Here is a 27,038-nt window from a genome sequence, read left to right on the forward strand (position 1 = left end):
TTCAACCTCAAATACACTTCGATCTGGTGGTTTCTCAGCCATCGCCCTTTGGAGTAAAAGATAGAGCACGTCGAGGGTTTCGTTTTGATCGGAGCATCTAGTGTTTTTGTTACCCTCCAATTCTACCCATCCTCTATTCGTGTCTTCTACTTTGATGTAGGAATTTCTCCACATTTTTATATGGTTTTTAACTTAGTTATTTGTTTTTCTAGGCAAGATTGTGATTTGAGAATTTTTGGATAAAACCTACGTTTTGGCTTTGAAATCAAAAAATAGGGTTTTCAAAATGGTTTCTTGGAAATGATTGTGGGATTGTAAATGTGGTTGAGTTGTGATAAAATGATGTACTTTTATTCTTGGAGTTGATTTTTAAAGAAAGGGGATTTTGCCCTAAATTGTGAATATTTGATTTTGTAAAGAGAAAATGGAATTAATGTTGGTTTTATGAAATTAGAATGGTGATGATGATGGTAGTGGAGTTGGATATGAATTATCACTCCTATTTTGAAATGTTGGAAAGTATATCTTTATTGAAAATTATTTATCTATTTAGAGACTACAACAAAACTGAGGTTTTACGACTTCACATCAACGATATATAGTAAATCCAAGCCGTGGTTTCTCACTCTTACGACTTGTTTTTTTTGCATGCCGTAAATAATTTTCCAATCACGACGTGTCTATTGCGTAGGTTGTAAATACTAATAACAATGATTTTTTTACGGCTTGCAATGTTAACTGTAAATAATAAAATTTTCTACGACGTGCATATGGCTTGCCGTTAATACATCAACTATACACGACAAGCGTACACCAGCTGTTAAAAATATTAAACATTTCACGACGTACAAAAAGTTAGTCGTTAAAAATTACACTTTTCACGATACACGAAAAGCAAGCCGTTTAAAATATTACACTTTCCACAACACACGCAATTGCTGTTGTGAAAGATACGGCCAAAAAATAAATAAATAACGCCAAAATAAAAATTTGGAGTGTCAAACACCAAAAAAATTTAAAAACAAAAAAAGGAAGGATAGTGAGGAACCTGTTTGATTAGGGTTTCGGGGGTATGAAAGCTGAATCGCCCATCAGTTGTGGTCAATCTGGAAAGACAATCACGAACCCTAGTTCTTTTGCTGAGTCTATGGAAGCTTTTACACTATGTTTGGATTGAGTGATTTGGAGAGAAAAGAAAAGAAATGGAGTGATATGTATTTCTCTTATTTATTTGGATAACTTAAGTAGAGAGAAATGGGAAGAAATAGAGAGAAATGGAGAGAAACTCATTTCTCTTATAAGCTTCATTTTCAATCTTCCCAAAAGTAGAGAGATTGGGAGAGAAAAGAAACCATTATTTTCATAATACCAATTTTGTCCCTATAAAAATAAAAGAAATAAAATGATTAAAAATATAAAAAGGTTATTTTGGTAATATAACGTAAAATAATTTCTTTTCTTTTCTCTTAATGAAATCTAACCAAACAAGAATGAGAGAAATCACAATCATTTCTTTTCTTTTACTTCTTCCTTATCCAAACAAAAAGGAAAGAAATCACAATCATTTCTTTTCTTTTCTTTTCTCTTATTACTTAAATAATCATTTCTTTTCTTTTCTCTCCGAAATTAAATAATCCTTTCTTTTCTTTTCTTTTCTCTGCTAAGTTCCAAACATAGTGTTAGAAAGAAACTCAACACGAGGAAAGCCACTGTTTTAGGTGTGAATCGTGAAGACTTAACCCCTTTCTTTTAAAAGGAAATTTCGACTCCGGCAGCTGCACTAAACTTGTTAAAATCGAGATGGTCCGATAAAGAGGGTAGTGAGGAAACTGTTATCAACCGATTTAGGATTTACCTGATAGCTTGATTATAGCTAGGGCTAGGAATGTGGTTTCCAATCTGGATGAATCAGAGATTGTATATGAGGACATAACGTCTTAGAAGCTTTCAGATCTTGAAATGGGCATGGATAGGGTGAGCCCTAAGGCAAGGAGTTCGAGTCATCGAGAAAATCTGGGGATGAGAAATGTTTTCCCTCAGATGGGTGGACATATTGCTCTACAACAGGGGATACGAGGTGGAAGGGGTGGAAGAGGTGTTAGGCAACAAACTGGGTTCTTGGTAAATCAAAGCGAGCAAGGGAAGGGTAATGATGTTGCCAACTCTATCCCAGTGGCGAACCCAGTTGTGCCGGAAAAGAAGACCTGGGCCTCGGTGGCAGCTACAAATCAGAGATCTGCTGTGAAACAAAGGTATTTTCCACCTGCTAGCAATATTGACATTGTTGTTGATCTCCCACCTCGGGAAAACATTGAAAAGTGGGAAGCTTGTTTGGTTAGCCATTTTTTAGATAGAAATCTTAACTTCAACCATGTCAAAACAGCTAGAAATTATTTTGAATTTATTGCATTTGTATAAAGAGTTAGAAATTTGGTCACAAGCAGATGATGCAGTATCTTCATGGAACTTCATTTCATACCGTAACTGCTAACTTATATGTTCTCTTTATTTTAAAAAAATTCACAACCAAATTTCCCTTTTAATAAATATGGGGCTATAAAATATGAATTTATATTTATTTCAATAACAAGATAAGTTAATTTGTTATTTTTATGTGACAGATTATTTCTGTGGCTACAATTCCACAATTCATGCGTCAATCATTGAACGATAATAGTACAGCTGACAAAAGTGACTATCTTTGGTATTCACTAAGGTATTAAAAACCTTTTGTTTTAAAAATTTGTGATCTGAATCCAATGGCTTTGATATGTTTGATATCTTAATAACAATTCCTGGATACTTTTGCAGCACTAACATTCAAGGTGGGTCCCAAACAGTTCTTCATGTGGAATCACTTGGCCATGCCCGTCATGCTTTTATTGGAATCACTTGGCCATGCCCATTTTGCAATTCATATTTTCTTGGATTGTAACTACTTTTTTTTTTCAATCAGTTACTTCAGCAAGCAGGTGTTCCTTAATTACTAATATTGTAGACTTGAGTTATCCTTCTCTATATGGCATATCAATTGCATATGAAATTCAAGTACCCTTAATTTTTTTTTAAAAAAAAAAACAAAATAAAATGATTCAATGAATTTTACAAGTCGTGATAAGATTAAAAAAATGTATTGCTTCCCTATTGTATCTAAGCATCATAGGTAAATACAGGTTTTTAACTTTCTAATGAACTTGATGTTTTACTTCTAATTTATGATCGGACTTTCAATCCTAACTCATCTTGCTCATTTACTAAGTCCATGGTTTTCATCAAAATTTAGTATTATAAAATTGGCTGATTGCTTTTGTTTCAGGAGAGAGAATGCCAATTTGGGATTGATATAAAAAGGGCACAAGGGTGAGAAGTCAAACGAATGCTGGAGGATGAGAACTGCCTCTTTCGTGCTGTTGCAGATCAGCTATATGGGGACTTTGATACATATGACTTGGTTAGACAAACGTGCATTGATTATAAATTTATATGGTATCACTATTCTTATGTGACTTCCTATCCTTTGAAGCTAAAGTGTATATATTTCATTTTTATGTGTGTAGACACCCTATTTTTGACCGCCTTTAAAACTTGGGCACTTTATTCCGAACACCCGATGATGAAAATTACATTGTGCAATCTTTTGAATTCTCAGCGAAGAAATTTGGGTTCAAGCTCTAATCCCAAAGCTTGCACCCCATTTTAGCCAAACTATTTTAGACCTTAAAACCCTCTTTTCAAAATATTTTTCCAAATGCTTCTATGATGTCTGAGGCTCGCATTTTGTTTAAAAACATTGCACTTGAAAAATCTAGAAATCCCCTAGATGTTGATTTGTGATTATGTATCAATTTTAAGCAGAATATAACAATCCCAATCAAACAATCAAGACAAAGAGACACAACGATTTAACGTGGAAAAAACCACAATTGGACACCTCCAACTGTGATAAAAAAACCACGGGCAACAGCCACAAGAACAATCCACTAAGAAGATTTAAAGGAATTACACAGGTATACTCTCAATTACCTAGCGAATCCACAACGCCTAATTGAACCAACCTCTATATGCCTCTTCCAACCCCATCTTCACCACGGAATTGTCTTTCTGATGAGCCACTCCGGATTCCACCAAAGCTTCAGGCTCGAATTCTTCAGAATCCACAACTGAAGAATAACTCTCTCTTTTGTGTATAACAAACAAACCTTTGATGTACTCTCTTTAAATCATGAGTTGAAGACTCAATAAAAACATCAAAGAAAACAAACAAAATATCCCCAGATATAAACTTTAAGAACCAAAAAGAAGATCTGGAGGACTTCAATCCATACACTTAGTTTTGGGAGAAAACCAAGTATTTATAGAGAACCAAAAGTAATCCAAGATTGGGAAGAAAACAAACTTCTTGAGAAATTCGGATTCTGAGGTTCGCTCGAGCGAATCTTTTCTGGCTCGAGCGAGCAGTGTATTTTTCATGATTTCTACTAGTGCCTTGGCTCGAGCGAGGAATACACTTTTTCAGGTTTTTGTATGGACGCAATCCTTGGCTCGAGCGTGCATTCCTTGGCTCGAGCAAGACCTAGCTCGAGCGAGAACTCCTTGGCTCGAGCGAGCAACGACGGACATGCAATTTTGAATGCAATTTTGCGTTTTGCTTCGGCCGCGAGCTGACCGAGTAGGGACAAAGTGGAAATGAATGGAAGAGAAGTGAACTCTTTAAAAAATCTTTTAAAACTTCTTATTTATAGGTTTGGAGTTGAAGAAAATAGAAGGGGTTGGAAGAAAACCAGTTTAGGAAAGGTGAGCATCAAACCATTGAGAAGGAACTGAGCAACCTTCACAAACCAGGCCTATCTCTTTGCACACTTAGACTTTAGTTGTAAGGCCAACATCATTGGAAAGTAGACTTCCAGGGTTTCAATTTAGACTCAAGAATCACCTAAAACCGAGTCCGGATGAGGGAGATATGCCCGTTTGAAGTTGGGCCTGAAGTGCAGTCATTGAGACCCGGCCAGGTCTACGTAGAACCGGCCGAGCTTTAGTGAAAATTTTTCTAGAGCTCTTTTTTGGGCTGGCCATGCATTATTGAGGCCCGACCGTGGGTTTTGAGGGCCGGCCGGGCCTCGATGGCGCCAAACAGACAGCTGGCGAGAATTAACAAATATCTTTGTTTGAAGATATTTTTTGGACCAAATTAGCTCAAATTCTATAAATAGGACCTCCCACTTCAGATTTTATGGTTAGAAAAAACTTTCCAAGAGGCTTAGATATTGATGAGCCATCCTTGAACCTCCTTGAACCTTCAAGCCTCTTTTCTTCTCCAAATCAACTTTCACCCTCCACACACCATTAAAGCTTGGATTTGAAGCTTTCTTGTAGAGAATTTACAACATATTTTCATAACCTAGAGGGTTAGGAAATATTTCCAAAAGCTTTGAAGGTTTTTGAGAGCTAAGAACATCCATCTCCCTTCCAAACTTCATATTACCTTTTAACTATACATACACAATACATACACCATTGGAGCTTGTTTTTGAAGTTTTTTTGAGATTTTAAAAAAGTTTCATAAACTTAAGGGTGTTGGAATTGAGTTTATTAACTAAGAGCTTACCTTTCTTTCAAAGGTATAATTTTGCACTTTCTTCTTTCATCTTCTTCTACTCTTTTCCACTATTTTTCTTGTCTTTATATACTGATTTTCAGAGTTTGTAAAGGCTGAAAAACATGATTTAAAAGTTTGAAAAGTTGAGGGGTTAGCCACCTTTCCTTGATTTTGCTTACTAGCTTTATATCTCTTGCTTTTGCTTATCTTTTTGTGCTCTTTAAACACATTTTTAGCCACTGTTTTTGGGCTGTTTTTGGACTGTATTTGGACTGTTTTGAGGCTGAAACATGTGATTTAAAATTGAAAAAAGTGAGGGGTTAGCCACCCCTCCTTAGGCTTTGTTCCATGACTTTTTCTCTACTATTTTTACTTACTTTCTCTTGGTCTTAACTACTGTTTTTTTGCACTTTAGGGGCTGTTTTAGGACTGTCCTAATTTATTTAATTACTTCAAGCTTTGATTAGTTCATTTGTTGTCTCCTAAGTTTACTTGTATAGCTTGTTGCATGTTGTTCTAACTCTTCTTCAACTCATTTCTATGTTTAATAACCTCATTATAATAATCAACTTGCCACTCCTTTATTTCATTTGAGAGTTGTTTCAAGTGGTTGATGGTTATTCAATACATGAACTAGAGTTTTGCGCTTAATGGTTTAATCTCTAAGGAGATTCATTGTGTAATCTCTCTTTCATGTTGAGAATTACTTCCCATTTGACGCTTCTCTCCTTTTAGAGGACTTAATCACCATGGACAAATGGACTAATGAATAACAATGACTAAACAAATTGGTTTAAAATTGGATCAATGCACATAAAGAAAATGGCTGGAATTGCTTGAACTTGGCTGAACATTATGCCAAGTTCCTTGTGTCAAGAGTTGTCACATGCTAATTCATGGCATTTTGATGATTCTTGAAGCGTCGCAACCTCCCTCTTTGAGTTTATTCCATGACAAGAGAGAGGGGTGGTCTCATTCGTTGCATTTCATTGATTTTTGTCCAAAATTGCATCCAAGACCATCAAGCAATCAATTTGCTCATTGATGGCTTTGGAATCAATTTCAACCTTCTCTCGAGGCTTTTCTATGACAGAGGAGGAAGAAAGGGACAAACAGAGCTTGAGGACACTCTGTCTGCACTGATTCACCTCAGAACACAAAAACAGGGTTTTGCACCAAATTTATGCACGGCCAGCCATCTGTAGGCCCGGCCGGTCATCAGTGATGCACGGTCGGCCCTCAGTGTGTGGCCAACAGTGCAGTTTTGCAGGAAACAGAGGCAATGGCTGAAGGTGAAACAAAGGCGGCATGGGCAGACAGAGTAGCTCTCAGGCGCTGTGCATGCAACCTTAATCCATTTTCACTTACGCATTTTGTCGAATGTAATTAATCTTATTGTAATTAATTCGTTGTAGCTAGTTAATTTTGTAAAGTGTTGTAATTAATTAGTTAGTTAATTATATATTCACATTTCGTTTTGTAATTAATTAGTTAGTTAATTCTTTATTCAAATTTCGTTTTATAATTAATTAGTTAACTAGAATAGTTAGTTAATTCATTTCATTTGTAATAGTTAGTTAAATAAATTAGCTAGTTATTCATTGGATTTTGTAATAATTAGCTTAATTAGCTTAGCTTAATTAGTTAGTTAATTAGCTAGATTATTCATTCGGACTCTTCTTCGTGAGAGTGCAATGTAATAATATGTATGTCTTCCAACCCCACGTCTTTCTTCCTTTTATTTACTAGCTTAAGATGGTTAGATTAGGGACATCATGTTTTGATTAACATAACTCATGTTTGCATCCATTTGTATTCCATGCACCGTGACTCGGTTCATCATTCTAACTACATTGTTGTGTAAATACTTCTTTGAATACGTGCTTAGACCGCATGTTATCAAATTGTTTAATATGTCATGTTAAGTAGCCGAACCTAGTAATTGCATATCGCATGTGTTGCATTATTTATATTGCATAGTTAGGATCATGCATTTCTCTAAATTTGTTTCTTTTTTGGCTTGGAGTACTAGGTAAGCTTTTATTTGCTTTAACATAATCGCATGTGTGTGAATATTGCCATGTCTAGCATGCTTGCCGTGAGGCTAAATGCTTAATTGGTAAACTACTTGAATGCCTGTGAATGAAGGCTTATTGCTTGAATTGGAATAATTTGAGTAATATTCATATGCGATCACTTTTTCAAGTGATACATATTTCGAAACAATTTGGCAAAACAAACATGACTCGAGATGTTCCAATTCTTGCAATTTATTCTATACTTGTGTGTGTGTGTGTGCATCACATAGTAAATGCTAGCCTAATAAACTGGAACAAGAGCATATAATGTTGATAAAAATCATATTATGATTAGTAGAGGCCGATCTTTAATCGGGCGAGTGGAGGTGCTCAATTCATGACCTTCCCCTCTCGTACCTAAGTTCCTGAGCCGAGACAAACTTGGTAATGACGGACACATGGCCTTTGGCAAGAGTCATGGGTTTCCTAAATTTCTCTAAAAATAAAATATTTAGGTGGCGACTCTATATCTGGCAAAGCAGTCCAATTTTGGCATTTTCGATTCAAAATCGATTTTCTAAAAGATTTTCCTGACTTGGACTCTTTGGTGTTTATTAATTTCACATTGCACTTGGGAGATTAGATTCAGAACCGCGAGAGTTCGAACTATAGGGCTGATTTCAAGCTTCCGAAAAGGGGGCGCGAAAAAATCGAGCTACAATGTGATTCCTATCTTTCATCTTGTAAATGTTATGCATGCTAAATAGAATATTATGTCACCTAGAAAAGTGGGAGGCTAGTTTGTTTGTTTTCTGACACCACCAAAAAAAAAAGAAAAAAAAAGAAAAAGACAGAAAAGGTAAAGAAAAGAAAAATACCATGCAAAAAGATAAAGTAGAAAGAGAAAAATGCAAAGCACAGCGAATATTCTTTATCTTCAGGGTATATCTAGAAATTTCCTTATGAGACACATTCTAGAGTGATATACTTTGTGAGCTGTTTTTTGAATTTTTTGATTGGTTGATTGAGTTGTATTATTTTCCATTTGTTGAAATCTGATACTGTTACAAGCTGGGAAAGAAGTTATAGAGTAGAGGTGTTAAAATTCTTAATTCCTAATTAGTAGTTCCTTTACTTCTTCTGAGTTGCTTTGGAAGGTTGGTCCTGACTTGACTAGTAGTAGAAAAAATGTTTTATTGTTTGGTAAGGATAGGTCGTGTATTACAGGTCTTCTTGGACTCAAAGTCCTTTGTATGAAATTGTGCCCTTCATTTTCCCTAATCATTTCTTGTAGGTCTTGCTGGTTTTTCACCCATGCTTCCACAAGAAAGCCATGGAATTGAAAACATTTCAAATTGTTCTTGATATGGCTTATAAAAAGCACAAATTCAAGAACAAATATTTACAAAACAACAGTAATACATACCTCTAAATATAGAGCTCTATACAATTGGCAATGAGAAAAAAAAAAGGACACAAACATCACATCATGGGTGGAGACCAGCTCATTAGAGCTCCCCTAGAGCTCTATATTTAGAGCTTCCAATCTTTTTTCTTTACAAAATTAGAATCATGTTATTCAATGAAATTGCATAAATAATTTAACAGAGAGAATACCACTTTTTTGTCATGCAATGATCAAATTAATTCTAACATGAACCCCCCCTCCCCTCCAAAAAAAAAGAAAAAGAAGTAAATAGAAGACATGTGAAGAACAATATCCAGAGTTTATATCATATTCATATCAGCCAGAAAGGAACACCATCAAATAGAAAAGTTAATAGTTTAAATGGAAGCTAACATTACAATCTTTCCTTGCTTTTTCTTTCACCTTTGCATTACACAGATCCAAGAAAGTATATATCTGCTCTCAATCTTCTAGCTTTGACTATGGAAATATCATAGACATTAAAATGCTGATTTAGTTATGTTTCACATATTGAGGAATTTCTTCACTTGATTTTGGATGCTTGAAAATTGTAAAAGTTTAGATAATTTTTTATTTTTTTATGATGGAAATTTTCCTATTCAAAGTCTGAATTGACTAAACTTGGAAAAACTTGTCTTTTTTCATTGTTGTTTGTTTGGTAAAAAGGGGAAGGAAAGGAAAATTTTCAAGATTCACATGGAAAATTAGTATTCCATGTACCTTGCTTAGTTGAAGTTGTGGGTGAAATAGAAAATTGCTTTTAAAGTTCTGCTATCAATCTTCTGGTTTTGACTATGGAGAATATTGTCAACATTAAAAGGCTTTGTAGATTTTTAGTTATGCTTCATATATGGAGGAATTTCTTCACTTGATTTTGGAAGCTTGAAAATGTGAAGGTTCAAATAATTTTAAATTTTTTTTATGATGGAAATTTTCCTATTCGAAGTCTGAATTGACTAAGCTTGGAACAGGATTATGTGCTGACTGTTTTTGACAATTTTAGTGCAAACGTGGTTATGGATGGGAGCACTGTTAATTTAGGGCTTTGGGATACAGCAGGTAAGTTCATATTAGCCAATGATATCTTCTTCTTCAACAAACTCTTCACAAGTGCTGGATTTGACTTGTTTGTTTCATGGAACAGATCTGGAGGATTACAATAGATTAAGACCCCTGAGCAATAGAGGGGTCGATGTCTTTATACTTGCATTTTCTCTGATTAGCAAGGCTAGCTATGAAAATATATCAAAAAAGGTAAGAATAATGTTTCCATGTAAAGATAGATTCCGTTCTTTTCTGATCATAAGATAATTTTCTGTCTGATTAGATGGTATGCTGATACATGCTTCTTCTTTTTTTTTTTGGGGGGGGGGGGTTCTGTTTTCGATGGTCAGTGGATTCCTGAATTAAGGCATTATGCTCCTAGAATTCCAATAGTTCTTGTTGGAACAAAGCTTGGTTAAAGTCTCTTTCCTATCCTTTTCATTTGTTCTAGTTAGTTCTACTATTGGCTATTTTCAGACATTTGCATCTAGAATTCTATCATAAATGTGAGATTTCTTCTTTGAAAGTTTTCACCAGCATTGTTTTACACCTATGGTTGCAAACTTACTTATATTTAACAATTTTTAACTCCATTTCCAAGTTCTCTTGAAGCATATCTCGATAATTGGGCCATTTTGACATACATAAGGGAAGTTTTTGTAGAAATGTCTTAAGTTTTGTATCATTTACCCCCAAATATCCATGATATATCTCTCTCTTCTTTTTTTTTGGGGGGGGGGGGATTAATAGAGAAGCAGTAGAAGGTTTCAGTTATGAGCTTTTCACAAAGCTTTTCTTTTATAGTTAAAGAGTGCTAAGTTTCCATGTGAGCCTGAATAAAATTACTAGGTTCCTTCAAAATTAATAGCTTCCTTCATAGTTACACTATGCAGATATTCTGAAACTTCGCAAGAAAGAGTTAATATTCATTGCTATTGTGGCACTTCTCTAGCTAATGAAATACACACTTGTAATTTCTTTAAGCTTTGTGGAACTGCTCGTGGAATTTCGTGACCAGGGTCAACAAATTTAGTATTGTTTTTGGTGTTTCATGTGGGCAGTGCTGAATCCTAGATATGTACTGGTGCCATCATAATTATGTAGCATTTAATTTTAATTGAAGCTTTCGTTTTGGCTACTAAGATCCGCTTAGCTTCCTTGTATATTATTTTTAATGATCTCCATAAACAGGATAGATATCAGTACTTAGAGGTGGTGTAACGCCCTCAAAATAATAACATTAAACCCATCAGATAAGACAAGCATTTACATATAAACTAACCACATTCCTTTATTTCATTGAGTTTCATTACATAAGTATTACATGTTAACATCAAAACAAAATGCCCTACGGGCTTACAGCTTTCCAAGTTAACACTTGGTTTCATCAAAAGAGTACTAACTCGTTTACACATTAAGCCCTTGGCTTGAAGTTACATGTAATACATCAAAAGTAAAACAACTACACTATGTCCGCCTCTAGCCTCCCAAGCTATGTCCTTGGAGGTGGCATGCTTCCTGTACCTGAAAATGATATTCCCATATAGGGTGAGCCACAGCCCAGTAGAAATACACTAAACCAACCATGGACAATGACTAAAACATTAGCAATTGATAGTTGGTCAACACTGATACAATCACATAAATTACATATTTATGTCAACGACTTACAAGTCCCAATTACTTTTCATTTTCCCTTTTTCAACAGATAAGCATGCTAGCTCTATCATCATTTCCACAGATATGTATAAAAACAATATCTCACATTCAGATAAGCATAAAAGCTATATCCACATTCTCAACAGATATGTATATCAACAATATCCACAGATAAGCATACAAGCTGTATCCACACTCTACAAAGATAAGCATATGAGCTCTATCTTCACTTCTCTAGACAAGCATATGAGTTCTGTCTACGGAGTTCATCCCCTATCTCCTCCCAATACCTATCCGGTTTAGAGGTACATCCCCTATCTTCCCCTAAACCGCGGAGTACATCCCCTATCTCCTCCTCTACACATAACGTATATAAACACATTGGTTCTATATACAATCACACAATACATACAATTAATGTATTCTATCAACCGTCAAGTTCCATGACTCATTCCATTGATTAGTTTCCGTTTACCTAATCATCATGCATTGTCTACAACAATCTCGACTATCTTCCACCGATAGCCCAAAGCAGTTATTTCTAAAACAGAAAATAAATGCACAAATGGATATTCAATCAACATTTCATTTCCTCATTTCTCACCAATTAATTATCCCAAATAATTAAACAATGTAATTAGGCCATTTTCCATAATTATCATTTCAACCCTTAGGTTCCATTTTCATCAATGATTCAACAATCATTCCATTTTTTTCATGCCAAACATGCATCTAGGTTTATTATGAATGAAACCCCAACTTTTGTATAATTGCACAAAAGCCCCAAACTTTCACAAAATTACCAAACCAAGCCCAACATCTCAAAATACCAAAATTTAAAGACAAAACTCATAGAGAGGAGTAGGTTATCCCTACCTCAAATTCGGAGTCCCAAAGGAGAAGACGACAAAACCCAACGTGCTCCAAAACCCGAGATTTTCAGATTAAAATGAAGCCCTCGACGATCAACAACTTTTTTGTAAAGGCCAAAGGTGAGTAAATCACTCCTACTAGATCAAAACCTAGAGAGAAGGTAGAGTCTAGAGTGAGAGGCTCAACAATGGTGATTTAGGAAAAGTAAGAGAGAGAAGAGAAAGTGAAAAAGTGATTTGAAAAGTCACAAATTCGGGACTTTAACCCAGGTCTCCGCTCGAGCGTAAAACACCCCGCTCGAGCGGCCACTCACAGACTTCCGCTCGAGCGGCCAACCTCCCGCTTGAGCGCAGAATGCTCTCGCCCAGCACTTTTGCAGAACCAGGCCTCCGCTCGAGCGGCCAACTCCACGCTCGAGCGTACAACACTGCACAACAATTACTGGATGGGTATATTCCCCGCTCGAGCGCCCAAACCCCCGCTCGAGCGTACAGGCAAAAATCTGGGCAACTAGTTTTGGTTTGTAAACTCAACCAACCTGTAACAAACCCGTCCAACACATCCTATAACTCAAATACAAAGTAGAAAAGGATGTAAACAAGATAATAAACAACTACCAACATCCACGGACACATGTCCGGATCACTATACAACAAGGGTAAACCCGGGATCGCTATAGGTGGAAACCTGAACCTCTGGACTTGATTTTGCTGTTAACAAGAGAAAAACAATACAAGATAGTTTTAGTTGCAAGTTTAGCCTGGTTTGGACCAAGTCAATTGCCACTGAACCATTTGAATAGTTTCAATTTGGCAATGTTGGATTTATAGTTCTATCATGACAGATTGGTCTTAGTTGTTGACAACTCATTTGGATCACCATGACAGATTGGTCTTAGTAAGTTAGTTGTTGGCAACCCAATTAGATCCCTATAGGCAATTGAAAAATTGTTCTCAGATTCTTGGATCCATGAGGTGGCTTGTGAGACCAGAAAAAATGGATGGCATTTTTTGTAGGCAATTGGAATATAGTCCACTTTTGTTTTGTTAGGTAGAGATACTAAACCAAATGAAATTGAGTCTTGAAATTCTCATTTCGAGATGCAGAGACTTCTTGATGTTTCTTTATCTGACCCATGGTAACAATGTCAACTATTGCTTCTCCAATACCAATATTCTTTGTTCTTGGCATCTTTAGAAGTAATGCTTGTCTGCATTGCCTTGGAAGGAAATGTTTCAACTTGAATGGAGGCCTTTGCTATTATTATCATGCTCTTTATCATCTTTATTTTTTGTTCTTGGCTTGCTTAGTTTTGCAATTTTTGTTATATGAATGTTGTGCGTGAAGTGAACAGTCCTTCAGAGTGAATGACCTCTTATTTTGCCTCATGTAGATCTTTGGGAAGATAAGCAATTCTTTGTAAACCACCTTGGTGTTGTGCCCATTACAACAGCTCAGGTATATATGGTGCTCCTATGTTTGTAAAATTATTTTTTGGCCATTGCACACTCTTTTGCATCTGTCATTTCTAAAGTGTGTTAGTCCCTCCAAGAGAAACCTTACTTCCTATCTTTTAAAGGGAGAGGAGCTGAAAAAGCTGATTGGAGGGTTAGTTGCTTCAGCTATTGCCGCGGATTTAGGTGCCTTAACACATACATTGAGCACCCTCGTCTTTGTGATAGCAGTAAGTGTATTTGCTTTAACTGCAGCTGCAACTGCTATAGGAACTAATGTCGGTAGTTTTTGATAATCTCTTAATAGTTGTCGATATGTTTAAAAAGTTAGATATGCATAGTTTTGGATGGTTTAAACTTTTTGTATAGTTTAGAACTTAAGGATATAGTTTTTGAATGTTTGGAATGTATAGACAATTGTTGAATGTTTATAATTTATGGATATAGTTTCTTTTTGATGTTTCAAACAATATTTTGGTGGTTGATTGATGTTTTGTGATACTTGTTTGTAATGTTTGTTAGATTGTACAAAATTAGTCAAATAGAACCTTTTGAATTTAAAAAAAGAAAAAAACGCATATTCTATGGTAGGCATAATAAGTCGTTGTATTACATATATACAGCGCGCAATCAACGTCATTATTTGTGTCACCAATTAACGACGTGCAAAAGTAGTCGTAGAAAAAGTAACAGCGCCGCACAAATTTTGCCGTTAAATAGTTTTTAACGGTGTACAAAGCATGTCGTTGAAAGTGAATGACTTTCCATAACTAGTCATAATATGACGTGCGCTGCACGTTGTAGAAGGGTTTTTACAGCGTGCATTGCGTGCTGTAAAAATCTTTTTTTGTTGTAGTACCTATTTTGAGCTATTGGTGGAGGATAACTATGATTGCTGTAGAAATTGCATAAGAATTAGGTGAATTGAAACTAATTTCTCATTCATTTGCATTGAGCTTTGTAACATATTTAACACATTGAAGATGTTTATTGTTTTGAGAAAAATGAGTGAATACCTTGGTGAATCTGAGTAGGGAGTGTAGTTGTGGTATTAAGTTGGCCTGTGTGTCCTTAGTGAAATTCTAGAAACCCGTGCGGATAGGTGTTGAGCCTTCCGGTTAGCACTAGTAAAAATGGCAATTGGTAGTGTTTGTAGCCTACTTGCAGACACATCTTAGAGATTCCTAGTGTTATATCTAGTGGAAATGACTTCATGAATTGTGATATAAACCTGGTATCACATGGGTTTTGAAAAGAGATATAAAATGTTTTGATATGAGCATTCCTTGTACGTTCACCTTATAACTTTGTTAAGATTCATGCACTGTGTTAAAAGTATCTTTACTGGGTTTTGGCTCACCCTATGTGGAAAACCATTTTGAGGTGCTAATGATATGCCTCCACTAAGACCATAGCTTGGGAGGACTTAGAGCTGAGAGCTTCATGTTTTGTTTTTGTTGTATTTATTTTGTACAAGCCTAGGGTTTTACTTATATTCAGTTTCAAACTCACTTTTGTTGTAATTAAGTATCGACTTGGAAAGTTGTAGCCATTAGGGCATTCCTTTATCTATTTAACTCTTATTTCATATCTTTTGCTTATGACACATGTTGTAGATTCAGGGTTAGGACTTATTAATGTATTACTACATGTGTTACACTTTTGTAAAAAAATGGAATCATATAAATGGAAGGATATTATGTTCGAAAATATATTGTTATTTAGTAATTGTCATGGAAAATAATGGTTATTGAAAAATCTAGAAATCTCCTAGATATTGATTTGTGATTATGTATTAATTTTAACCAGTAAATAACAATCCCAATCAAACAATCAAGACAAATCAACACAATGATTTTAACGTGAAAAAATCACAATTAGAACACCTCTAATTGTGATAAAAAAAAAACCATGAGCAAAAGCCACAAAATAATCCACTAAAAAGACATAAAGGAATTATACAAGTGTACTCTCAATTATCTAGCGAATCTACGTCCGAATCAAATTGACCCCTATGTGCCTCTTGTAGCCGGGTCTTCACCTCGGAATTGTCATGCCCAACGTTGAATCCACAACATCGATGTCAAATCCATGACGATGAGCCACTCTAGAATCCACCAAAGCTTCAGGCCCAAATTCTACAGAATCTATTAGAGAACAGCTCTCTCTTTTTGAATAAAACAAAATAAAACAAACCCTTTGATATAATCACTCAATTCATGATTAAACTCTTACAGATATCAAATGAAAACAAGCAAAGAAGCTCTAGAAGAAAACCCTAATACCCAAGAAGAAGATCTGGCAGCCGTACCCTAAAATCTGATAGAATCACATATTTATAAAGAACAGATCCGCGATCTCCGCTCGAGCGGATCTACGCTTGAGCGTAGGAATGGTCGCTCGAGCGAAAAAAACAACTCCCAGTATTTTTGCAGGCGAGTGAAACTTCTGAAAAGTCATGATCTCTGCTCGAGTGCAAGAATGACCGCTCGAGCAGACAAACAACTTCTACTGCAATTTTGTTTTTTACTTCGGGGGTGCTGCCCCTCGACCCCGCCTGGGCAAACATAAAACAATTAACTTCACAAACTCTTCTGCATAGGCACAATCCGGGTTGGATTCGCATCTAAAACTCAAAGCCTCACTGAAATAAAAGATTGAATAAAATTACAACTGAAAGGAGTTTTGTCAAACGGGATTGCCAAGAATAAAAACCTAACAATTATTATTTCGGAGCATTACATTTTTGCCACTCAATTCGGAAACAAACTATTAATCTCTCGAGGCAACTTTTTTGAAGAAAATATTCAGAGAATTATTTGTTTACTAGAAAATTCATCAGAAAATATACTCCTTTATTTAAAATTAAAACATTTATTTTTGCCTTTATTTTATAAACACAAAATTTGTGTGTATACCAATATTCACCAAATTTGGGTATCAGTCATAATATTTCCTTATTATAACAATTTAGATTTAGGGTAAATTACAGTCATCTCCTCTAAGGTTTCTGACAATTACACTGGCATCCCTTATTTTTTTTTGAAATTACACTTACCTCCCCTGAGGTTTTTTTTTTGATTTCTAGATTGCCCCATTCCGTTAGTTGACCATTGACTAACGGTTTTTTTGTGTGGGTAAACTACCAATAAGTCCGAATTGTTGGACTTAATTCTCATCAAATCCTTTTGAAAATAAATCCTTATAAAATTGTCGTTAAAATTAATTTTCTGTAACGATTTTTTGCTATGTAGCTAAAAATTGACAAGTAGTGACTTTTTTTGTCACGATTTTTATAAATTGTCGCTAAAATTTACAATTAGTTAAATTGTTCTGTGATGAATTTTTTAAACTGTCACTGAAAGTTGAAAATTAGTAACTTTTTTTATGACGATTTTTTAAACTATCACTAAAACTTATAATTAGTGACATTTTTTTGTGACGAAATTTTCAAACTGTAGTTGAAAATTAACTATTGTTGACATTTTTTTAATAATGTTTGATGAAAAATGTCATTAATTATCATAGGACCTATTGGACAATAAGTCCACTTATTAGGACCTATACGTAAGTCTCTTTTCTTTTACTTTTTTTTTTTTTTCTAGCGAAAGTCAGTGATTAGATGTTAGATTAGTTTATAGGGGGATTTCAGGTTGGTTAGTATAATATTTGAAGGGATTATTTGTTTTCAGGTAAACAAATTAATATGAATTATTGAAACCAAATAAGAAATACAAGAATTTGTATGTATGTAATGAAATAAATTATATATTTATATATATATATATATATTTATAGTTAAACCATATGAGTTTTTAGAAATAAATTATTTAATACTACTCAAATAAATACATGTAGTGTTTCAATTTGATTTTTATTAATTTATAATCAAACTATATGAGCAACTAGAAATAAATTGTTTAATACTACTTACATGTGGTGTCCCAAGTTGATAAATAAATTATTTATGCATGTGATAATCAAACCCATGTGAGTATTTACAAATAAGTTATTTAATATTACTCAAATAAATATATGAGGGTGTGTACCATGACATTACCCTATATATATATATATATATAGTCAAACCATGCGAAATAAATTATTTAATAATAGTACTCAAATAAATACATGTGATGCCTCAATTTGATTTTTATTAATTCAGATAAGGAGGCTCATCACCAAGTAACTTCTCTTATATGTACTTAATTATTATTTTTAATTTGTTTCATCATCATTTTTGTTATAACTATAGGCTATTTTAGAATACACACCATTTAATGTGTCCCATATACAAGTTAAAATATTTGTGGTCTTGAAATTCTTAACAAGTATACTAGGCTCCCCTCTTTTTTATGAAATTACATTGACATCCCCTGTGACTAACCCTCCTATTAATGTCGTTAGTCACAAGCAGTGGCGGAGCAACATGGTGACTAGGGGGGTCACGTGCCCCCCCTGGATTTATTTATTTATTAACATATGTATATAAATAAAATTTTAAACAAAAATAATATTTAGAATAAAATGTCAAGGGCATTTTGAAATTATGAAAACAATAGTGATTGTTTTATTGAAAATGATGTGACTACAACAAATTATAATTTTATGTATGAAAACTTTGTAAAAAAATCTCAATATAAAGGTAATATCCACCATTATTGATATGCAAATATAAATAATCTCACTATATATATGTAAAAATTACTAGAGTGTTAGTTATATTTGTACATGGAGTTTACCCTCCATATGTTGCTTTACTATTGATTGGTGATATCATACGTCAATAATGACGTGATATCACTATTATATGAAATTTTTACTCAAATTTTGTAAAAATTTGATTTACCTTACCATTATATAATTTATCTTAAGACTTAAATACATGAAATTTTTTACATTGTCTATTATACACTAGTTGCACGCAATACTTTCTTTTCAATTTTACTCGAAGTTAATTATAAAATTTTATGTGAAATACTTTTGTAATAATTTATTTAAGTTTTTGTACTTAATATTAATTCAAAAATTATTATTTTCTTATGTTGGTTATAGAAAAAAAAATTAAAGTTGTGATCAATAAGTGCCCCTTCTGATTTAGTTTCCTAACTCCGCCACTGGTCACAAGAGAAGTCAGTGTAATTTCATAAAAGTAGGAGGGCCTAGTATAATTGTCAGAAACCTCAGGAAATGTGACTATAATTTACCCATAAATTTATTATTAGCATAAATGTGTCCAAACAGGTCCAAACAGGTATATTAGGACCCAACAAAGTGGAAAACAATTAAAGAACATGCTATTCGATAGGGAGAGCTAAGAAACTTTTTATTTTTTAGAGAAACGTCTATGAAATAGTTGAGAAAGAGAAACTAGAGGCGAAGAAGGTGAATGTGGATTTGTGCAAGGGGAAATGTCACATGGCATTAAAAAAATAATTACAAATTAATGAAAAAATTTATAAAAATTAATAATTAAATTTGTGAATTTTTTTATGAATTTGTATTTTTTTTTCCCTTGACATCACTGTCAGGTAATAATCCTTTGTGCAAACAGGTTTTGTGCACAAGGAAATAAAATTTTAAAAAAAAATCGACAAAGACAGGACAAGACAAGAAAAGACCTTCTTTCTTGAATGGTAAGAGGAAACAAAAACAAAAAAAAATGGTATGGATTTAGGTTTTTTATCCAAGATTTTTTTGGGTAAAGTGTTTGTAGGGTGGAGATTCAATTGATGTAATATATAAGAGCTGTTTTGACAACTCATTAAAGTAGTTAAAACATTAATAAGTTACCACAAAAAGTCAATTTTTCTTTGGGTGAAGCACCATTAAATCCCAAATATAGATTTTGTGAATTGATTAGTCCTTAAGGTTTTCTTGTAGACGCAAAAGTCCTGTTATTAGTGAAATTACAATAATGGATATGGTAGAAACACGCTTGGGAGACGAATGAGGGGTGAATGTGGGATTTCGCTTGAATGTGAATTTACACATTTGCACCGAGCTCACTATAAACTTTTATTGGTTTCCCTCATTTGCGATCGAATCCCACAATATTTGGTATGGAAAAGTTCTGTGTTTAAATGTTGATTTCTTGGTTATGTAATATGTAATTGTGACCAAATTTTGTTTGTTGCCATTTGCAATAGTCGTCGAATTGAGTGAGTCGTGAGAGAGAAAACCCTACATCATTAGAACAAGGGTTTAGGTCGTGATTTGTAGATGACATTCGATTCAACGGTGTTGGTATCCTATTTTTGGCAGATGATGATGAAACGGTCAGGTTAGTGATGTTTTTTTAACATGAAACAGTGATTGAGAGTAGTAATGTTAGGGTTTCAAAGCGTACAATGAGGGGTTTGGTACGTATCAACTAATTGTTGTTTTTTCTTCAAAATATGAGTGGCTTGTGTATGTTATTCAAGGGATGGTGGTGTGTATTTTCCTATACTGTTAGGGAAATGTAGTGTAATGTTGTTTGGGTAATGTAGTATGCATGTGAAACATGTGGTAGTGTGTGCTCTGTTCGTGGTTGGGTGACAATATTTGATGTTGGAAGGTGATAGTAATGTGTTAAACAGGCGATTTCCATATATAGGGTAAACCATATGTGGTAACTAATGTAATGGGTATGTGATCAGTATGATTGTGTGGAGCAGCACAACACCTTAGGCCCCAGTTGGGGGTATTATAATTTTTTATGTTAGTTGAACATGATTTACTAACATGGTATTAATACCGTAATTGATTGGTCCGTTGCGTTCTGTGTCACCAAGGGTTAAGTGTTATTGGGTTGGTGTGTCTATGTATTGGTTGTTGTGAAGTGTTATTGGGCCTAATGTGTGATGTTGTTTTGTTTGTTGTGTGAATTTTGTGTTTAAAAACGGTGCAATGTGGGGTTCTAAATTTTATTTTAAATTGTAACATTTGTCCCAGTATAATTTGACGTTGAAAGGTGATGGTAATGTGTTAAACATGTGATTCCCATACATAGGGTAAACCATGTGTGGTAACTAATATAGTGGGTATGTGATCAGTATGATTGTGTGGAGCAGCGCAACATATGGTATTGTAATTTTTTTTATATTAGTTGAATATGATTTACTAGTATAGTATTAACATCGTAATTGATTGGTCTACTGCGTTTTGTGTCATCGAGGGTTAAGTGTTATTGGGTTAGTGTGTTTGCGTATTGGATTATGTGAAGTAACGTGCCGTGTGTTGTCGTTGTCTACTGGTTTGTGTTTTCAAACTTGTATGGGTGAGAAAGGGTGTCGTGTGATGTTGTTTTGTTTGTTGTGTGAATTTTGTGTTTAAAAATGGTGCAATGGGGGGTCTGAATTTTATTTTAAATTGTAACATTTGTTGGTTGTTCATGTCATATCGAATTAACCTGCATAAAAATGATTGCTTGGGGTTTTCATATGGTAGTTAGGTTGTTCTGTTGCATTTTATACAAGGCATGGTGGAGTTGTTCATACCGGTTATTGTACGATGGTTATTTTTTTGTACAACTATATGTGTTAAGTTTTGCAATGCCCGACTTGGTGTAGTGGATCACATTTGGCTTATATTGGGCAATTGGTTGAAATATGCTGATAATGTGTATTGGTATGAGGTAAAGGGGGCGTGTGTTTCAGTGAAAGTGTCATCAAGTACTTAAACATTGATGGTAATGGTTGTTGTACGGATCTTGCAAGTATAGTGCAATCAAGTAAATGCTGTAGCGACGTTTCCACATCCTACATGTTAAGCGCATTGAACTAAATTGTGACAATTCATATTTTAGAAAATTTGTTAACAACAACATTCAGACAAATGTGTGTTAAACAGTACTGTACATTTGTTATGTAAGATTAATAAGTTGAAATGAAAAGCAAATGGCTCGTTTGAGATTGCATGTATGTGTGCTTTGCAGATGGTGTTATTAGTTTGTAAAAGGTTATTTGGCGGTCAAGTAGGGGTATTTGATGAGTTGTTTGGAACAGGTATGGTGTGTTTAAGTGCGGTATGTTATATTGGGTGCGGAATTGATGATGTTTTGTTAGATAGTGGTATGTATGGTTGGCATCTACAGGGAAAATCAAGTTAAATGTTGATGGCAGCAGGAAATTGGGAGGTGGGAGAGGCTTTGGAGGAGTCTTTAGAGATAAAAGAGGAGCTTAGGTGTGTGGCTACTATGGAAGGCTGGACAGTGGAACAAGCTTGGAGGCTGAATTGTGGGCTCTCTATAAAGGATTGACAGTGATACTTCAGAAGGGTATGGATGAGGTGATCATTGAGACTGATGCAAGGCAAGTAGTGCAACTGATGGAGGACGCCACAGATGACAAATTCCCTTATAAGGGACTATTGAAGGATGCAAAAATTATTTTCAGAGGATGTGAATGCACCATCCACCACATCTACAAAGAGGGGATTTGTGTACGAATGCTTTGGCCAAATTTGGAGCGGAGCAACCTGAAGACATTTTGGTGTTCAATGAACCAAAAATGGAAATTCAAAGCTATATTGTTGCAAACTTGATCGGCCTCTCTAGGGAGAGGGCTTAGTTTTTATTTAATTTCTGTTGTACCAAAAAAAAGAAATAATGTAGTGGTGTGTTATCAGCAAACAACATGGATGTGTTGGTTGTTTGTAGTGGCTCTTTTTTTTTTTTTTTTGGAATTGTGTCTTATCATCCATGGCTGTGTTATCGTTTTAGTACATTAACGAATTTTGTGACAATATCTGTGCGACCCTGGTTATTAACTATTAGTGCTTTTATTAAAGTGTGGGTTGAATTGGTTGATTTGTAGTAACTTTTTGGGACTGAATGTGACAGGTAGTTCACGGATACCACTAGGACAATGGAATGCAGGAGGAAGGACACAGGAATCAGGGAAGGGTACATCATTATTGACAAGATTAGCGGTTCAAAGACAAAGCAAGTTGTCGTTCAAGAACAATAAATCGGGCAGTGCTGGTGTGAAAAGTGTAGGGAAAAAACCTGTTGTTGACTCGGCGATGCTAATGTATCGATCAAATATGGCTAAGGTTATTAAAACAGTTGGTGAAATTGAGCTGGGCAAAGGATACATACGTTACTTGTAGAAAACCCCATTTTGGCTAATGGTTGATGCTATACGGATTAACAATCAGACGGAAAAGGTTTTCAAGAAATGTGACGGGACGGTTTGTCGAATAATTCAAACGTACAATCCATCGGACGAAATGTTTTACATAGGGGAAAAGGCATACCACTCTGAAATAGTGATATAAGACTGATATTTGGGATCCAATGTGGTCGGGATAAATTGGACTTGACATATGGATTGAAGCCCCCATCCGATATCATCCAGCGGTGTTGCCTACACACCGAAAGGGTATCCTCCAAAGCCATCAAGGATCTGCTGCTTGAAGTGCTAGGGGGGAACACGCAGTGTGATGAGGAGGATATTGCGAAACTTTTATGTTTATACATTTGTGCAAAACTTTTTTTTGCAACTACCGCAGAGTCTATTGGGTGGGCTTACGTCCGAGCCATTGACAAACTGGAGACGCTACGACTGTACAATTAGATAGCGACAATTCGTGATACGTTGATTGGGTCGTTGAATGATTTTCACCATAGGCCGAAAAAAGTGACGGGATGTGTGGTAGCATTGCTAGTAAGTTGTTCTTTCACACGTGACATACACTCACCACCATCATTTCGGATTACAGTTGTTTGTTGATTTATCTAGTGGTTGTAATTTATGTTTGTGTTGCAGTTTTTTCTTTGTGAACACACAAACCTAATCGAGTCTGAGCGTCCAAAAATGTTTCCACGCTTTTGTAACTGGAACATTGGCAATCTAATTAGCAGGATTAAATTTATGGTTTAACGGCCGAAGGTGCTTTTGAGGTTTGAATCAATATGCATTTAAGCTATTAGTTTTTTTTTTTTTTTTTTTTTTTTTTTTTTTTTTTTTTTTTTGCATTGAATGGTTGTGTGACATAAAAATGGTTTTTGCAGGTGAATTGTGAGAAATTATCTGGGACAATACTTGAGCGGTATCAACTGAACACCAATGTCACAGAAGTGGAACAGAGACAAAGTGGTAGTATTAATGTTAGAATGGCATAGGAGGTAAACGTGGCCTTGGAATCGGTGTGGGATGGCAATGGAGATGGTGTTGCAGATGTGGAAATTGCAGAGCCAAGTCTTGAATGTCGGAAAGCAGACTCCCCAAATGGTGGTGACATTGAAATTGAACCAAAGTCGGGGACCACCAGCATCAATACAGACTCTGCACGGGGTTCTGCGAAGCATAATGGTAATATCCTTGTCGTAGGTGAAGGCTGGCCAAACCCGTTCCCTGACCGTCTTGTTCTATCAATCACACCAGTAGAGGACATTAGTTGTGAGAAACAAAGAATTATAGAAAAGGATCTAAAAAATGCATTGCTTAGGATTAAGGAGCTGGAGAAGTAGAGAGTGAAGAAAGCCAAATGTGTGAAAGAATTAGAAAGGAAAGTCAGTACAATGGAATAGATGGTTGGTGTGCAATGCACCAAGTTGTTCATGGGTTTTGACAGTGTCATATGTGTGAAAGATGCTGAAATAGAACGTCTAGCCAGGGTTGTGGTAGAGTTGAAAAAAAAAATCATCAGACTGGAAGATCAAATAGACGACCATGAGGCGCACAAAGTCAGTCAATCTGTAAGAAATGGTACTGGTAGCCGGATGATAGCATCTAACTGGGTTAGAGACAGAGATTGTGTGCAGAATGGTTAGGATCATAATGGTATTTCAGATGTTTCCAAAACACCAAGTACTACATTCACAACGCCTGTCGCCAGCATTGCATAATGCCTGACGAAAGAGCATTGCCTTAATGTTGGTGAGCCATTAGCACTACAACATACAGCACCGTTTGTCCTCGATGGGATCGAACACAATGTAGCAAATTCGAACATAGGTATTGGTAGTCCAATATGTGCAGTGTCGTCAAAAAATATGTCACCCCCCCAACAGTCCAACATGGCAGGAACCTCGGGCAACGCGAATGGTGTGGCCAAGGTATGTCTGCAGTTGCATTTCGTAAGCGTTCTGAGCCCTAACATAAATTCATTGGTAAGACGCGTGAAGGAAAAACGAAGACGGGAGTGGAGGTTATCGGATTACGAGTATCCCGATGTTGGTGGTCGTACTAAACAGCATAAGAATCTAGTGAAAGGGAATGTGGATGCGAATTGTGAGGTGGTTTATGTTGATGATGGTGCAGACTTAGAAAAGACTTGGGGTAGTTTTAGAATGAACCATCGACGCCTTGTGAGGAAAATGCTTAGCCCGGAGAAGCAAAAATGGCTAGAGGACGTGTACTATTTCGAGAGTGTCGGATGTGTGACCATCTTGAGTTGTAACTAACTTTTTTTTTTTTTAAATGTGTAAGTGCTTATAAAATATTGTATGTGGTTTACGTTTGTTATAGAGCTGTAATATGGGGTGGCGAAGGGAGTGACGTGCACGTATGTTTCACGAACATCCAAGCTTTGGTACAATAATCGACAATCAATAACAGTGTAAGTGGCATACATTTAAGTTTGATTGAGCTGGTTGGTTTATTCCATTTGCTAAATCTATTTAATTACCAAACATGGCATTCACCTAATTTTAATCCAAACAAGTTATTAATGCATATGACGATATACTTATGGATTTGCAAACTAGGGCGGCCGCTGAAAGTAAATATGTTGATCGATCATATTTTTATAGCAGCATTTGTGCGGTACGATAACACAACCCTATTGTCCTTGTGTGCTTAGTGCGCATACGTGTTAATATTTGATAAATTCTCATTGCTCACGTGTGTACATGATATGATACGTAACCCAAGCATGACATCCAGAGACCAATATCTAAAAGCCCAATTTAACGTCTCACAAGGAAACAGATACATCCACTACCCAATATATTATTTAAACCATTGGACAATAATGGTTCATGATTCAGAATTTGGGACATGGCACCATTACAATCCATTGAGGCAATGGAAGGGTAGCAAAGATGACCATTTCATATAGGCATTAAAGATGGTAATCTCGGAATGGATGTTGTTCATAGTAACTGAAATTAGTTATTGTTTACAAGTATTATAACGTTATGGTCCTCATTCTTTGCAGAAAAAATGGGTGGTTAACTATGCAAAACAGCTACTGGAAGACCGTTGGCCGATGAAGTTGCAAGCGATAATATGAACGGTTCCCCCGAGTCAGTCATCGAATGTCCTTAACAAGCAGCAAGCTTGTATGTGTTTCGAAAACATAAAAGGTTTTTTTTCACATCTGTCAATATGTCATACACGCACCCATATTGATGTTGTTTGTTTTAATGCTTTGATGCAGCGCTGATTGTGGTATCTTTGTTTGTTTCATCATGCCCCAATATGTGCACAAGGTGAAGATTGACAGTACAATGGACGGCCTTACCTCTAATACATTTCGGGCTGCATTAGTGAAGATGTTCATGAATGACCCAAGAAGAGGTCTGTCCACCCAAGCTGTGTAATAATGCACGAATTATACGTTTGGAACATTGGTTTGAAAACATTGCACATGTTTTCGTTTGATTACCATTTCCATTTCCATGTTATTGCAGTACAATCACCAACTGCGTAATGGGTTTTTTGGGTTAGTTGAAGTAGTTCATTTATTACGTTTAAGATTTACGTAAATAAGGATAGACAAACCAATGTGTTACTGTCCAAAACTCTCTGCCGCAGTACGCGACCGCATTAGCATGCGGCACATAAAAATTGGTTTATTTCATATTATGGAAGTTGATTTTAATTTTTTTTGTGATGAATGGGCAATTGTAATCCCATTATTGGTGGATGTGTTGGTGGATATTGTCGTTGTTCGAATGTTATGTGCGTATGTGTAAATGTATGATAGGGTATGTGGTGTTGTTTTGTTTATTGATGGCATTGTTTAATTTTGAT

The 27,038-nt window shown here is 35.4% G+C and overlaps 1 protein-coding gene across 7 annotated transcripts; it reads left to right on the forward strand.

Moving 5' to 3' along the window:
• Positions 1–1,653: 1,653 nt before the first annotated feature.
• Positions 1,654–27,038, forward strand: LOC114296354 (rac-like GTP-binding protein 5). 7 transcript variants are annotated; one of them, XR_014336394.1, is made up of 12 exons: positions 1,654–2,252; positions 2,622–2,716; positions 2,812–2,972; positions 3,317–3,451; positions 10,047–10,102; positions 10,188–10,297; positions 14,013–14,303; positions 22,898–23,723; positions 23,826–23,959; positions 24,071–25,620; positions 26,221–26,344; positions 26,443–27,037. XR_014336394.1 is itself a non-coding variant. In XM_082879765.1 (7 exons), exons 3-6 carry the CDS (start codon positions 3,377–3,379, stop codon positions 14,040–14,042), a joined length of 303 nt encoding a protein of 100 aa, XP_082735891.1. In that variant the 5' UTR covers positions 1,657–2,252; positions 2,622–2,716; positions 3,317–3,376; the 3' UTR covers positions 14,043–14,077; positions 14,199–14,540. The 7 variants fall into 7 exon arrangements, 2 of the variants coding, with proteins under 2 accessions (XP_082735891.1, XP_082735887.1); XR_014336393.1 differs by having other exon boundaries at positions 10,015–10,102; positions 22,898–23,959; positions 26,443–27,038; XR_014336386.1 differs by lacking the exons at positions 26,221–26,344; positions 26,443–27,037 and having other exon boundaries at positions 1,657–2,252; positions 10,015–10,102; positions 14,013–14,077; positions 14,199–14,303.

The sequence above is a fragment of the Camellia sinensis genome, chromosome 1, assembly GCF_055761805.1.
Source record: "Camellia sinensis isolate YWXY chromosome 1, ASM5576180v1, whole genome shotgun sequence".
NCBI lineage: Eukaryota > Viridiplantae > Streptophyta > Magnoliopsida > Ericales > Theaceae > Camellia > Camellia sinensis.